This window comes from Corella eumyota, chromosome 1 (assembly GCF_963082875.1).
Source record: "Corella eumyota chromosome 1, kaCorEumy4.1, whole genome shotgun sequence".
Lineage (NCBI taxonomy): Eukaryota > Metazoa > Chordata > Ascidiacea > Phlebobranchia > Corellidae > Corella > Corella eumyota.
In genome coordinates, this window is record NC_137490.1 from 12,456,436 (window position 1) to 12,471,294 (window position 14,859).

General features: G+C 28.3%; 1 protein-coding gene across 2 annotated transcripts; it reads right to left on the reverse strand.

Annotated features, from left to right (window-relative positions):
- Nucleotides 1-324: 324 nt before the first annotated feature.
- Nucleotides 325-10,912, reverse strand: LOC145749046 (chloride intracellular channel protein 5-like). 2 transcript variants are annotated; one of them, XM_082565005.1, is made up of 7 exons: nt 10,820-10,912; nt 9,569-9,835; nt 9,243-9,326; nt 2,502-2,611; nt 1,903-2,144; nt 1,543-1,727; nt 325-1,370 (listed from the first exon to the last, which is right to left on the reverse strand). In XM_082565005.1, the coding sequence occupies exons 1-7, from the start codon at nt 10,859-10,861 to the stop codon at nt 1,206-1,208; spliced, it is 1,095 nt and encodes a 364-aa protein (XP_082421131.1). In that variant the 5' UTR covers nt 10,862-10,912; the 3' UTR covers nt 325-1,205. The 2 variants fall into 2 exon arrangements, with proteins under 2 accessions (XP_082421131.1, XP_082421130.1); XM_082565004.1 differs by lacking the exon at nt 9,243-9,326 and adding an exon at nt 8,805-8,894 and having other exon boundaries at nt 337-1,370.
- Nucleotides 10,913-14,859: the final 3,947 nt, after the last annotated feature.

A 14,859-nucleotide genomic window follows, 5' to 3' on the forward strand; every position in this document is an offset into this window, starting at 1 on the left:
TTATATAAAATGGACGACCAACCGATAAATCAGTATTTGCTTTATTTCCACCCAATTCTAATTCGTTTTATATATAGTTATACATTTTCATTTAAAAACTAACAACCAAAATGATAGCCTATCTTTCATCAAGTATTTTAAATACACTAAAATGTATTCAACAAAAACTGTAACCTACCAAAAATAAAATAGTATTAAGAAAAACTAGTTTTAATTTTTTGTTCTTTAATCAGGTTTGTCAAAATACAACGCAATTTATCATAAAATCCAGGTAAATCACCCACAAAAAAAAACTAAAATTTGAAACACTAAATAGATTTAAATTTCTAACACAAAAGCATTTTATAATTTTATTTTTCAATTTATGAGCTTGAAATGTTGTTGTCTTGCAAATAAAATTTTATGTCATGTGAATAATATAGCTTTCATTACACGCATTTATTAAACACAATAAAAGCAATTAAGCTTAATTTTATAATACAATAATATGTATAATAAAACAATAAAGCATAATAATGTGTTAGGATACCACAGGCTAATTACAGAATAACATTAGCTGAATAGAAACTCAATTACAGGCAAAAAATAATTCAAATTAAATGAAAAAATAATTATTTAGGATTATTTAATAAAATATCTGAAATATATTTCAAATCAGCTTAAATTAATACACAAAAGTTACACGAATTCACATGATTAATTACAATTGCTAAAAATTTGCATTTATCCAAGCTATGATATAATAACAAGCAAGCAAATTACTGAAAAAAGAAGATAAAACAAATAAAAACTGCCATAAAATTAAAAATAATTTTGTAAAATGCTATTATTATGTATTGTGATTAATTTTATAAATAACATAAAATGTAATTTTAGGTATATTGCCAAATCGTTGCAAAAAATTTAAACTTTTTGGTAAGGTTTATATAAACTACACTGTTATAGTTACAGAATGAAATAAATTTTTTTATTGGTATACATATTTTTACATTTTTTTTGAGCACCGCATAACTTTGATGCACAGAATATATAAACTATCTCAATATAACCTTACACTCGAATACAATAAAAATAATTACATTTTAAAAATACTGTTTTCGTTCTAATTGAAAGTTTATAAAGATGTTCGAAGAATTATACTTTGTTATATTGTCCAGGCAGGCTTAATTGCCATAAAAGCAAGAATCGAATATTATTTCAGTTGTTTATTTATGGCCTTTCTTCATTCGACCTCCGTATGTCCACACTATCTCACGATCAGCAGGACATGTGTCCTTGAACAAGGAAACTTCATCAGCTGCCTTAAGATAGCGATGGATTCCTTTAAATTCTTCTGGTATGTGATAGTTTAGCATGTGTTCTCCGGTAACCTACGATTTAAAAAAAATTTAAATGTGGTTGAAAATAATAAAATATTTAAAATATAATTAAAAGTAAAACAAAATTAGACATTTTAACAACTTGAAATTTCAGGTTATAAAAAATTAGTTTAAATAATAAAACTTAAAAGAAATTGGTTTAGCTTTTAAAAATGTTTCCTACCCTGATCATGTTTAATTTTGGTAGCATATTGCAGTCAGCAATAGTCATCTTGTCACCATCAATAAACGGACGTTGTGACACTTGTGCCTCATCACTGTCATCACCCTCATCTATTTCATCATCAAGGGGCTCGTTAAGGTAATCATTAAGTACTTTTAGAGACTTGTTTAGAGCATTTTCGTGTTCTGTGGTCAAATATAACATTGTAACAAATCAAGGTTAGTTTATAATTTAATAAGTTAATAATTTTACATTTAATAATTTTACAAAAATTTGTGTTGATATGTTGTTAATTCTAGCTAAATTAATACATTAGTTTAGAAAGATTATGCAAACTGTGACAATGAAACAAAATCTTACGTTTAAATTTGGGGTCATTCTTGTTTCCATTAAATTTAACAAAGCGAGAAAATTTCAAGAAAATGTCCTGCCCAATGGTCTTGCTTTGGTTGTGTTTGCATGCAAGAATGGGGTAGCGTGGGGGTGACAATTCCTCATCGATGTATTGTTCACATTTTTGAACGTCTGTCAACACCTCCTGGTTAAACAACAGAAAGGGTGGAGAACTACCGCTTGCAAGTTCTTCCATAACTTTTGGTTTTCTTAAAATTAACAACATTTTTTTAATGAACAACAAATGAAATGGTTATGTTCCACATTCAATTTAGTATTTAAAACAATTTAAAATGCATACAGTACAAAATATGGTGTGTGTTATGTTAAAAATAGGACAATATTTAATAAGAAATCAGTTAAAGGCTTTAGTGCCAATAGCCTTGAAATCAAATTCAGTAGGAGATTGAAAAAATAAAATTTACATTTACAAGCATTTGAATTTAAAATGATTTAATACAAAAAGACAATAAAAAGCAATATTTAAAAAGAAAATTTCAATATTTGAAAAAAAATCATTCTTAAGAGTAATTTTATTGACTATTTAAAACAATATTATATCTTACGAGGTCTTATCCACCGTAGTTACGTTAAAAACTACACCTTTCAGCCACAACATCATAAACAATCGCTGGGAAAAGGGACAGCAGCCAATACATTCCTTATCAGAACCAGCCTAAAATATCAAATAAAAGATTACACATTTTAGAGGAAGTGACTAATATGTTTGTTTTAGATTTATTGTTTAACAGGCATTAGTGTTATCGTCTGTATATGTTAAGTAATTACTCAGATACATATAATAAATATTAAGTATATACTAACTTTAATTATTTATATATTACTTTTACAAAACTAAATAATAAAAAGAAGTGGTTTAGTAATAAAACAATGTTTATTAGTGTTAACAGTCAATTGCAAACAACACAATTCCTACATGCAAACATAAATAAAGTTCAATGCAACCTTATAACTATTGTTTTTAAAATAATTTGTATTTTTTTTGCAAGTTTTATGGTAAAATAAAATTTTCTACTTTTTTATATGCTTAAATTATAAAATAGAAAAAAAACTAAAATGTTTTTTGTTTGCATTTAAAAGATATTTTATACTTCTATCCAACTGGTGGTGTGTGTACATTACTTTACACAAACAGCATGAATGGCTATTAAAAACGAGAGAACAAATAACATTTGAGATTATATTCACACTCGATTTAAACCCATTATAAAAAAGGCCATAGCTTAGTTTTTGGACATGTTTAGCCCTGTGTCAACATTAAGTAACCTCGAAATAGGAGAGAGGTCGACTATATAAGCTCAATTTCCAAGTTTAGACACAACATTTACAATGTTGGAATTTCAGCGAACGAATTAACCGTACGCGGTTTAGTGTTTGTATAATTAGGTGGGGTGATAAAGAAATACTTGATACGGTTTTACCACATCAAGCACATTTCGGGCTAATTTCAACACTTAACAATTTCACTTTGTTATATTTAATTAAAATGGCGTTTAACAAAAAACTGGGAAATTGTTGCTGATAATAAAGAAAGTAAAGAGTGATATATAAGCTGACATAACAAGCACAAAATAAAAAATTAAATTTTAACACCTACATCTTTAGTAGGACGAAAAGTCTTTCTATTTTTAACACATTACAATATTATATTTCATTTACGCGGTATTAAGAAACTAACTAGCAGCTATTACGCCCTTCAAAAAAACAAGGTGATGACGTCACTTGTTATTACGACAAAGAATTTAGTCACGACGGTACGCTACACTGACCGCAAAAAAGCTCAGTTTTAAAGCTAATTTAACTTAAACTAAAGCAAAACAGACTATAAATATGCTTATAAAGTCACACTTTACTAAGATTATCCAATCCAATAATGTAACATTGTTTTGCAATCATAATCTAAATTTAACAAATTGTTAAGAACGTGCAGCCCATAAAATTTTATTTTTATTTACGATATCTAGTAAATTTTTGTGTGATTTATCGCATAATAAAATTATTTAATTAAAGCTCTCATCTTAAATTAGGATCTGCGCACAACACACACAATTTTAAGTAAAAAGTTTAAAAGCATTTTTGTTTTAAATTGAATATTTACATTTGTCAATTTCAAAAATATGTGTATACAATTGTTTTTGTTTTATTATTGTAACATTACTACTTTAATAATAGTGTAGCATAGCATAGATCTAATTGCGTTATCGCATGAGATACAGCATGTAGTCACATTAATTATTTATTAGGTCATAAAAAAAGACTGATAAAGTAATCGAATGCGGAAAGAGTGGCTAGCAGCCTACATGCTTAAGACAATATGTAAAAATCTCCCTTTTTTTCAGAATAGTAAGCGTTGTAATAATTAACATATTTAAAACTTATATAATCGGTTCCAAAAAATAAATTCGTGAAATTATATTTATCTAATGCTGTATCCCAAAAATTGAGCAAAGTTTGTATTATATCTGATTGGATAATACACCTTTTTAGTTGCTGATTTTGTGTATGCTGATATAGTTACGCAGTGTTATTTTCCTGTGGGATGAAACATACAACCTACGTCATCAAAATGTGATAAATAATTTTATTACTAATAGTGCTCTTTCGATATACTGTAAATTGCAATGCAACATAATGCAGCTTTGTCCTACATATGTAGAGGCCATAACGTAACGAACAGCATATTTGAATTCTTTTTTGGTGTTTTTTTTTCGTAAACAGCAAATAAAATACCACATACATTTTCAACTACAAAACAAGCTGGCGAAAATGCGTTGTAAAGCCTTTAAAATCCCTTGAGAACGACTTTTGGGAATTCCAAACCCATGCACAACCAAGGTCAAAATTACCTTATTAAATCAAACACAAAGACAATAAGGTTGTAGATAAAGGGTTGAGTAAGTCAAGACTATTAAACCATTGACTGAAAATCAATACGCATCAAGAAGTCATTTTAAATTCAATCACTCAGCTGGGTTAGTAAATTTTAAATATTTCCAAGTCATCAACAACTAGCAAGTAGTGATAATACATATCGCGTATCCGGTTAAAATGCCAAACGACAGCGATAACAGGGTAATAAAAGCAGAATGCCATAAAAGTCTGGGTATTTAAAATTTTAACTTTTGCATGAAGACAAAGAAAATGATAATGTTTCAAACATAGGTGAAGTATTAACAAATTCTTGATATTGTGTAGCATATAAAATATACATACTAAAGACAAGTTTACATTTAAAGCGTTGGTTTACAATTGTAATCTGAAACATTTTTTACTCCAAAATTCCCCAGTTAACTGTCAAAGATCTGCAAAACTTCAAGTTGGAAATGTTGCTTATGACAAAACTCATACCATAGTGTTTTTTCAATCCACAAAACTCCCCTTTAAAACAATTTAAAGTACACTTGATAAACAACAGAAGTCAGTATATTAGTTTATTACATAGCAACCCAACAAAAACTTTTCAGCGGTTAGCAAGAGACAGAGAGTAACGAAAAACAAACATTCCGAACGAACAGCCTAGAAAAGACTGGAAAAATATTTTTCAAGATAACAAATTTTAAAGCCTTATTGTTTTTAAAGTTAGTTGTTTAGGCTTAAAACAACAAGCACGCATGTTTTGTTTATATGTTTCCTTTTTAATAAAACAAAAAAGAGCTATATATATAGGAACAGAATTGCGGGCTAAAACCTATAGAATTCTGAGCAAAACTCACAATAAAATCCAGAGAATGCTAACTAATAAAAGAAATATTTGCTTAATAAGGAATTTCGGTAATACGTACGGTGGATAACTGACCACTCAAAATAAATAGTGAAAAAAGCCGCGCCCACTGCGCAACTAACAATTAAGTAAACAAATTTTGCGTTCTGCTCTATATCTGCTATGACTGTGCTTTAAATTAGGTTAAGTTAATTAAAAAAACTTGCACATATGTTACCACGCAAATTTATGACCCTTTTGCTCACCTTTACCTAAATTAATTTACTAATTTGTTAAAAAAAACGGTTACTTATCTAAATGTGAGTCTGTACAGATTTTAAACGACATGTGAAAAGCATGTTCTTTAAAACAAGCTTAACAAATCAATTTTGAACTTCGTAACAAATTTAACAACTTAAAATTCCACAATTTTGCAACAGTAATAAAAATCCAATACCTTTACGAATAAATTAATGACATGTTTTCTTTCAGAAGCTTCTGGTTCCGGTGCATGTGGGGGAACCACTTCACGTGAATGATCTTCTTGTGACATAATTTAACAAAAAATGTACTATATATTCCAAAGGTAATTGTTTGACCTAGTTTTGAGCTCTTAAAAATATGAAAACGTGATTTTTTTAAAAACTAAAATTAATTCTGCTGATATAACACATAACCTTTTAGACCAGACAAATTGTTTCACTTTTTTAAATTTTTTTTTGTAAGAAAAGTAACTAATTGTCCTGATGGCTTGCTGCAAAACATGCTTGAGCTTTAAAGTCTAGTGAATTATTAAAATGCCTTGAAAACTGACAAAGCATTTTGTTTACATTTCAAAAAGGAAATACATGAAAAAACTTTTACGCTAATTGCTGACATTTTCAAATTGTTCAGATTTAGAAAAAAAACTGTACAAAATTGTGCCCACCCTTTCTTTATACCAATTTTTCCTCCGTTTTATCGTTTAGTAAGCTTTCTATTAGAACAGTACAATAACGCAATGTTCATTGAATTTAAATTCTACATTTTCAACTAAAATAAGGTTAAAAATCTATTAGTCCGAATTTCGTACTTCGCTTCACTGCCTATACGGTAACTTGATGCTGGCCATTTTTACGTAATTACTGGTTTTCTGCTATAATTTTCCTACGCATAACTTCATTGCTTGTGAGTTTACAATACTCTTGAACACATTTTTGCCTGCTATCTAATTATTTTACGCCTAAGGCTACGATGCTTGTTATAAACCGATATAGAAGTATAGGTGCGCAAGCGAACATATTTTGCCGCGCAACAAAAATTAAATTATGACCTCACAGAGCAGAATGTTCAGCATTATAAAGTATTTTACACGAGAAACAGTCAAAAAAATATTTGCACTGACAACTAAATGGACCTTGACTGAACCGGTAATTGCTTCCTGACAGTCGACAATGTGGCACATAGGCGCGATTTTATGCTAAAAACGAATTAACTGAGGTTTTAAGTCATGACCAAAGCTTAGCCCGACGAACAGTTACAATTTATAGACCTGCTAAAATTAAGTTACTAAATACAGCTTCTTTCAAGTACCTAATTTAGCGTGATATTAATTCAAAGAAGTTTAGTGTGCGAGTTAGTCGTCGCAGTATTGGATGAAAGGCGTATATTTTAAAATATTGGTAAATTATTAAGCCGGGCGATGTCACTATTTGCTGACATTACGCGGAGAAGAAAAGAAATGTGATGTTTAACATGATTAATCATGTAAAAAGACCAATAAAAAGTCGCAATCAAGATGAATAGGTCTCCATTTATCTCAACAACAACCAAAAAATCAATAAGGTAAGAGTCCATATTTAAATTATTCATAAAACTTATATATTACTTAGTTTTATTTGTTTCTAGAGTAAAATTATGTTGTGCCTTATATTTATTAAAGGTTTAACTAAGGTTCGTAATGCGTAATAAGACAACGCCTAAAAGATTGCGCGCACTGTCGTAAATCTATTATTTAGCAACCTTTAGTAAACAGGAAAATTACGTTAGCGAATACCTATTTGCAACCACTGGCGTCGATCCTGGGGGTGCATGCACCCCCACTTTTAATTTTATCAAGTGCTGAATATGTGTGGCACCCCTAGAATATTTGCAAAATTTTGCATTTTTGGTGTAAAAACGGATAGTTATATACGCGATCTAAAAAATTTCACGATAATAAATACTTGGAATGTCGCCAAGTACTTAACAAATGTTAATCAAAATGGCATTTTCTGCGTGCCACGTTGTAGATTGTGTAAAACTGGAATTATTGCGAAACAAATAACGATTGTATGGTGCCTTATTTTACGTAATAATTGTACTTCCGTTGGTTAAAAACCAACGTGGTCTGCTATCGTTGCGAACATTAAGATTAAGACTATTTAGAGTCTATTTTAGAAAAGCTAAACCAATTATGAGCACTTTAAAACGTTTTTTTTTTAGAAAATACGTTACTTTTTTTGGCACCCTTAACATTAGTAAAAAAAATTTTTGGATCGACGCCCATGTTTGCAACCCGTCTATCTTCTCGCCCAGTTTTACAAATTCGCTAAAATTCAGCAATTACTGTTATTATGGGCCCACTGTTTTTTTGTTATAATAGAAAAACTTAACTATTTAAGTCCACAAATTTATAACACAAAAGCATCAAACAGAGTATGAAAAGATAACAATAAAACGTAGTATTTCGGAGTATTGTTATACTAAGTACGTCTTTGCCACTCTAATTTTCGTTTACTTTTATTCTTTACTTAACAGTAAAACCACAATTGTTAAAAGCTTTTAGCTTATAGATTTTTATATTAAAGAAGTATGCAACACATGATCCCTTATAAATAAACATTAAAATTTGTAATTCAAAGACCCACTCTTAATTATAATCTTTGAAAATGTAAGTGTAATACTAATAATTATTAAATACAAACAATATTATAAATCTAGTAACACTAATCTAAAAGAGGTGCATACAATTTCATATAATATGTTTTAGCAGTATTTTAACCCTGGTTAAAAAAAAACTTGAAATATAGTTAGTATATGTGCATTTGATATTATTCTAGCCTAAATATATAACAATTGATGATGTAATTTAAGATATTAAAATGTATTTTAAATTCATGCAACTTACCTTTACAAATAGTGTAATATAAGCCTCTTTTTTACCATTAGCGTCTGCATCGCCATTTACCACTTTGTTGCTTTTGTCCACGGATTTTGACTATTTCAAGCATGCAAAAATAAAATAAAAAAATAAAAAATAAATAACTAAAAAGTACAATCACTTTATTTGTACTCAATATAAATTAGCCTTTTTCAGATTGGAATAAAATCATAAAAAAAAATAAAAATAATAGTTTTTTTGGCAGTTTCACCTAATTTCAAAGTTTTGTTGCATTCTTGTTCTATTTAAAACAAAAGTGGTACAGGTAAAAATATGGCAATTTTGTTTTTAACAAAAAAAAATCCTCCAAAACAGTTTTTTACACCGTAGGCAACTAAAATCAATGTTAGTTAACTTAAATTTGGTTTTTAACAAAAATCGCAAAACAAAGGGGCAAGCCTAAACCTTAACAAAAAGAAAGGCTCGCTTTTCGGTTTCAATGCCTTCTTCATTAAATGTTCTGATTTCATTTTCAGTACATTCCTCTTCCTATTTATGCAATCGCAAACTAATTTAAGTATATATAATAAATTTCGGATTTTTTTCTTAAACGCATTTTAGTTATATACCTTATTTTTTATACTATAAGGTAGTTATATCTTTAAACTGTATTTTTTTGTTAGAAGTGTCAAAAAAATAAACGACAAAGATAATATTTATGAGTTTATGTGACCCTTGGAAACTAAAAAAACAAAAGTGAAACACGTTAAATATAATATTAATTTTCTTACGTCATCTGTTTTTAGATGCTTGACACCATCTACAATTTGGTCTGCCATGCTGCCCAATGATCGTGTGCTGCTTTGATCTGATTGGTTACCGTCTTTTGCACTCGCTTCAGATGTTACCGACTCTTGATCGAAGTCGTATTTGTGCTCTTCTGGGGGAGGGGGTAATTGTGGTGGAGTCTCCTCGTAATGATGAAGATAATCTTGGTCTTCAGTCTGATAATGGTTTTCTTCTGAATTTAGGTCAACGTCATCAACCGAACTAATTCCCTGTTTAACAGAGATTAAAAAAAAATAAAAAGTGGTTAATTTTTACACTTATTTAGTTTATTAAATAAGTTTATGTATGGCATGTAATTGACCTGACCCTTTATTTTTTTTATTAAAACGTATAGCTATTTCCTTAATAAATTAACAGCATAATGCAGTGTCTGTCTGTTAATTTAAAAAGCTTATTGTTTATTGCAATACAACAATAGTAAAATAAATCCCTTATATTGATATTTAATTGGCCTGTTTATAATATTACAGACTTTAAAATCCTATTACATCAGTTTTAACTAAAAACCCTTGCAAGTTATGCAAATTTGCAACCATTTACTTGAGAAAATAATTTCCTTTTTCTTATTACTCTCGTTTGTGAGAGAAGTAGAAAAAAATGCCATCTTGCTATTTTATCCTCTTTTTTAAAACTTTTAAATTCGCCAAAAAAAACATTATTTAATTTATATACTTTTGTTTCTCTTCTTTTAATTTAAAATTTATTTAAAACATTTGAAATTTTTAAAGAAACACTATTTTTTCCCTAATAACCTTTAAACTAAATAATTACAAATTTACACAGTTTAATCGTTGCTACTAGTTAAAAGTATTACATTAAATTGATAACTAGAGCATGTTTGTAGTAATTGTAACAAAAAAAGTTTTCAAGTGTTTAAATTGAAGGCTGAAGTACGTAAAGTTTTTACTAAGCTATCATATATGATCTAAAATCATTACCGACTTGTGTAGGAATATATTTAAAAATATGAAAAGATATTGTCTTAATTGATAAAAGAAATTTACAAAACAATAAACTAATAACTAAAGTTTAGTTTTTATAAAGTTTGTTAAAGAAAATTCTTAAAAAAATTTGTATTTATTGCTAACTGATACAATAGCACCACTAGTGGTTTATTAATTACCGTGACTGATGACCATTACTCTTGGTCATTAAAAACGGTTTTACCAAATACATATGAACTACAAACTTACATTTTCTGCTGGAAGATCGTAAATGTGTTCCTCTTCATCCATTTTTAATTACAACTTATTTACAAGATCTCAATCAAAACAATGACTTAACCTGCAAAAGTAATATATCACAGGTCAACTTCAGTACTGCTTAAAAATTTGACCGCGCATTTATATATTGTTCGGTTGAGTAGAATAAATGATTTTTCGTTTTAAGAGCTTTTAAGTGGACAGCGAAACAACTAGTAATCTCTAGAACTGTGTTTTTTTTAGAATCAATCCTACGCAACGCTAAGGATACATTTTAGTTTGCAAAGTCAAAAAACAAATAGTTATTCAGGTTTAAGGCGGAATTGAATTAGGGTCCTGCGAAAAGCAAAACTTAATGACATGGGAACTATTAAAGTCGCAAAAAATAGTTCACTCGCGTTTCTACTAAATAGATGCCAATGCAAACTATGACCCTCTTTCGACCTAATAGTTTATTAAAATGTCTATAGGCCTACATAATATACTATATTATCAAGGATCGATATCTTTTTTATCCAAAATTGGTAAAAAAATTATCACAGATCTTACTTAGCATACCTTATCCAACAGTTTTAATAAAAATGTTTAAAGGTTAGTATATACGCCCCTGTCGTTAATCAGACTATAAACTGGTTACAATGAGTTTTCTATTTACTTAAGCATATAAGAAAAAAGAACTTATTGTACTTTCAAAAAAGAGAATAATATTCATTTCAGGGTAAATATATAACGCTATGTAAACATCACCTGCTACTAAAGTAACGACAAAGGCTTTTTATAGCCACCTAAAGTTTTAAACTTGCTATTTTCTTATTAAGATTTCCTGCCTTACCTATACCCAATTAAGCGACACTAGCTTAAACAATGTTGTTATTACTGTACCAAATTAATATTAACTTTTATATCACGGTCCAAATATAATAAAAACATTCATTAACAAAAAAGCGAAAGTTTTAACGCATTTAAGATAGAGCACTCAGTGTCGTAGTAGCGTGTAAGGACCATTATACGACTACAAAGTCCTTCAATAAAAAGTGAGGACATTTACCCTACAGCTCTTTCATTAAAGAGCGTCGTATGTTTGTTAATGATCGGTTAATTATTAATATAGGATTGCGCAAAGACAGCATTATACAACGTTTGTGCACACCCATTATTGGACAAGTTGATTTATTCGCATAACTTACAAGAAATAAGAACGCATTTTCTTACGAACCTTATTAGAATTGTATACGAGCATGTATTGTTATTTAATAAAACATTGTTTTACATAGAAAATTATTTAAATGTGCCACTCAAATATATTATTTGGCTATTAATACAATAATAATGTAAAAAAAAATTTAATTTGTTTTAATTAACATTATTATTTTTATAATCTAAACTTATATATACACGCTCACATGATAACATTAAAACTTAATCTTTTTACTTGTCCTTGTAATACTAATTTACATCGAAGTATGACACAAATATTTTATCTGTAGCTAATATCTTAGTTATACATAGTCATGGTGGTAGTTGGTGTCATGTTTGTTTTACGTTGAAGTACAAATGTGACCTCTAAAGTAAACTAGCTCGGATGGGTAATATAGGTATGTCTAAGACTAATGTATATTATTATAAAAAGCAGTGTTGTCGTTTACCACTAACTTAATTTCTTAAAAGTAATTACATATTAAATGAATTAATTTTTATAATGTATGACATACCTGGGCTTTGTTTAGATTTAATTAAAAATTTATAAAAAATAAAGTTCCGCAATATGGCAGTAAAGAGTATTGTTACACAAGTTAAGTTTATACAAGGGATGATGTAATAAAAAAACAAAAATATTGTCTAAATAACAAAAAATTTAAAATAAATTGATTTTAAAAAACGCTTTAAAAATTAGTAAATTATATTTTTGCTTAATTTGTAATATATTGCCAAACTTCTGCTTTATATTTTATCTCAACTTATTTAAAAAAAACATTGTAAATATTTATTATTGATACCTACTTAACCTCGCAATCACAACTTAAACATTCTGAAAAATGCATTGGTTTGTCTTGATATATAGTAAATAATTGATCTTTAATCCTTTGTCATTTAAAACTAATAATTAACAAATCAATCAAGATTAATCTGCTTACTAATGATATACATTAAAGACTATAGTTATGTAATTGAATTACAAAAATTACTACTTGTAATTAAAATTGACAATGCATTAAATAGTATTTGGGTAAACTATATAATACTCAATACACATAAAAATAAAATATGTACAAATAAATTCTAAAACTTTTTTACATTAACGTTTATTGGTAAAAACTTTTAAGTATTTATCTCTGTTTAAAACATGAAATTCAAGTTTACCACGTGCATTTTGCATCTTAAGTCGGAGTCGCTGTTAAAAATCAAAGCTCAAATCTAAACGTGGATAGTTCGGCAATTTAGTATAAATAATTTTGACAGCTCAGATTTGTATCATAAATTTAAAAAGGCGCTATACTTAAAAGATATGTTTTATAATATTATTCTTAATATTTTTTAGATTTTTTTAGTAATCGATTTTTTAATTAGTAACTTTTAGCGGTAATGTCAAATAATTTAAAAGGCCATTTTTTACTTAATAATGTCACATTTAATCTACTTTGCCGAGGACAAGTCGTTCCGGGACATTTCCAATACTCAGAACTTTTAAATCTATTTACGTTGGATGTGTGTAAGTTGCCAAACAGTAATCGTCTTATTAGGCGACCTACAACCCGGTAACTCTACTTTATGACGTAACAACGAACGGCCAATGAAAAAGGTCGCGATTTCTACGTTTAAATTTTGCCAAAGAAGAGAAAAATGCGATTATAATCAGATATTAACTACACAGAAGTTATTTTTAATATATTTTGGCTTTAAAAAATTGAATAACACTTGCAAGAAAAATAACTTAAGTATATGTTTTCGGTCAAATGTATTGTGAAATAATACCCTAGCCTTACTTACTGCGGTTAGGAAACAACGCATTTTTAAACGCTCAAGAATGTGGTCGTCTGTCCCCGGGCTATATTGGAAAAAAAATGGAATTTGTTAAAAAAACAGAAATCATTTTTTGCGAACTTTAAAATTAACACGAATTGGGCCAGGCACGAATCACGTGCGTAATACTTCACGTCAATAAGCGATTAGTATTGGAAGTTATTTTTAGGCACAGGATAACAAAGAAAAGTGCTAGATAATTCTAAAAATTTTTAGTTAGTTAACCAAAAAGGTTAAAAATTACAGTTCAATTTAAAAAAAAAAAAATTTAGTTTATCTAAAATATTGTTTTGTTATTAAATAAAATCAGATAGAAACCTATTTTTTATAGTTAAATTTGAAATAGTTTTAGACTGATTTTTTATTTTAGTTTAACGATGTTTTGTAAAATTATAGGCCCTTTAAAATAGTAACACTTAAGTTAATATATAATTAAAAGTTAAATATATTTAACTTATGACATAAGTTAATCTAAAATATTGTATTTCATTATTTGAAGTTAACCATACGAAAACGGAACTCTTAAATATAACGTCATTTTAAATTGACAAAAATCTGGGCTTAGCGATTAGAAATAAGTATCGTCGGTTTTTTAAAACGGTATTTAAAAACCAACAAGTATAATTTAAAAGACAGGAACGATTAGACCCGATAGTTAGTTTGTTAAACAACGTTTATTGTCTAATTTGCGCTCGTCTAAACAGTTACGACTGCGGTATTGACCGGTAGTTTATTCTTAAGTGGAGGCTAGATACTAGTTGTTTAGATACGCAAAAAACAACGGGAAAGTCCGAAAAAAAGGTAGTAGGTTTGCCAATAATTTAAAAAGAGAAATTAAACTTAAGTAAGTTAGCTTACATATTATTAAAGGCATGCAGTTAAAATATGTATTGAGAACTCGCGCCTAAAAATATTCAGTATTAATATTTACAGACGTTACTTTTATAATATATTATTGCCATGTCTGATAAAGCAAATTTGACTTTAAGAATAAAGCGAAGCCAATATTA

Bases quoted from the DNA above. Each gene is read 5' to 3' on its own strand.
- LOC145749046 (XM_082565004.1), bottom strand. From the start codon at position 10,861: ATGGATGAAGAGGAACACATTTACGATCTTCCAGCAGAAAAT. The intron at 2,145-2,501 runs GTAAGATATAAT...GTTAATTTTAAG, and splicing joins ACTACGGTGGATAAGACCTC to AAAACCAAAAGTTATGGAAG. The intron at 1,371-1,542 runs GTAGGAAACATT...TTTAAATCGTAG, and splicing joins CAAAATTAAACATGATCAGG to GTTACCGGAGAACACATGCT.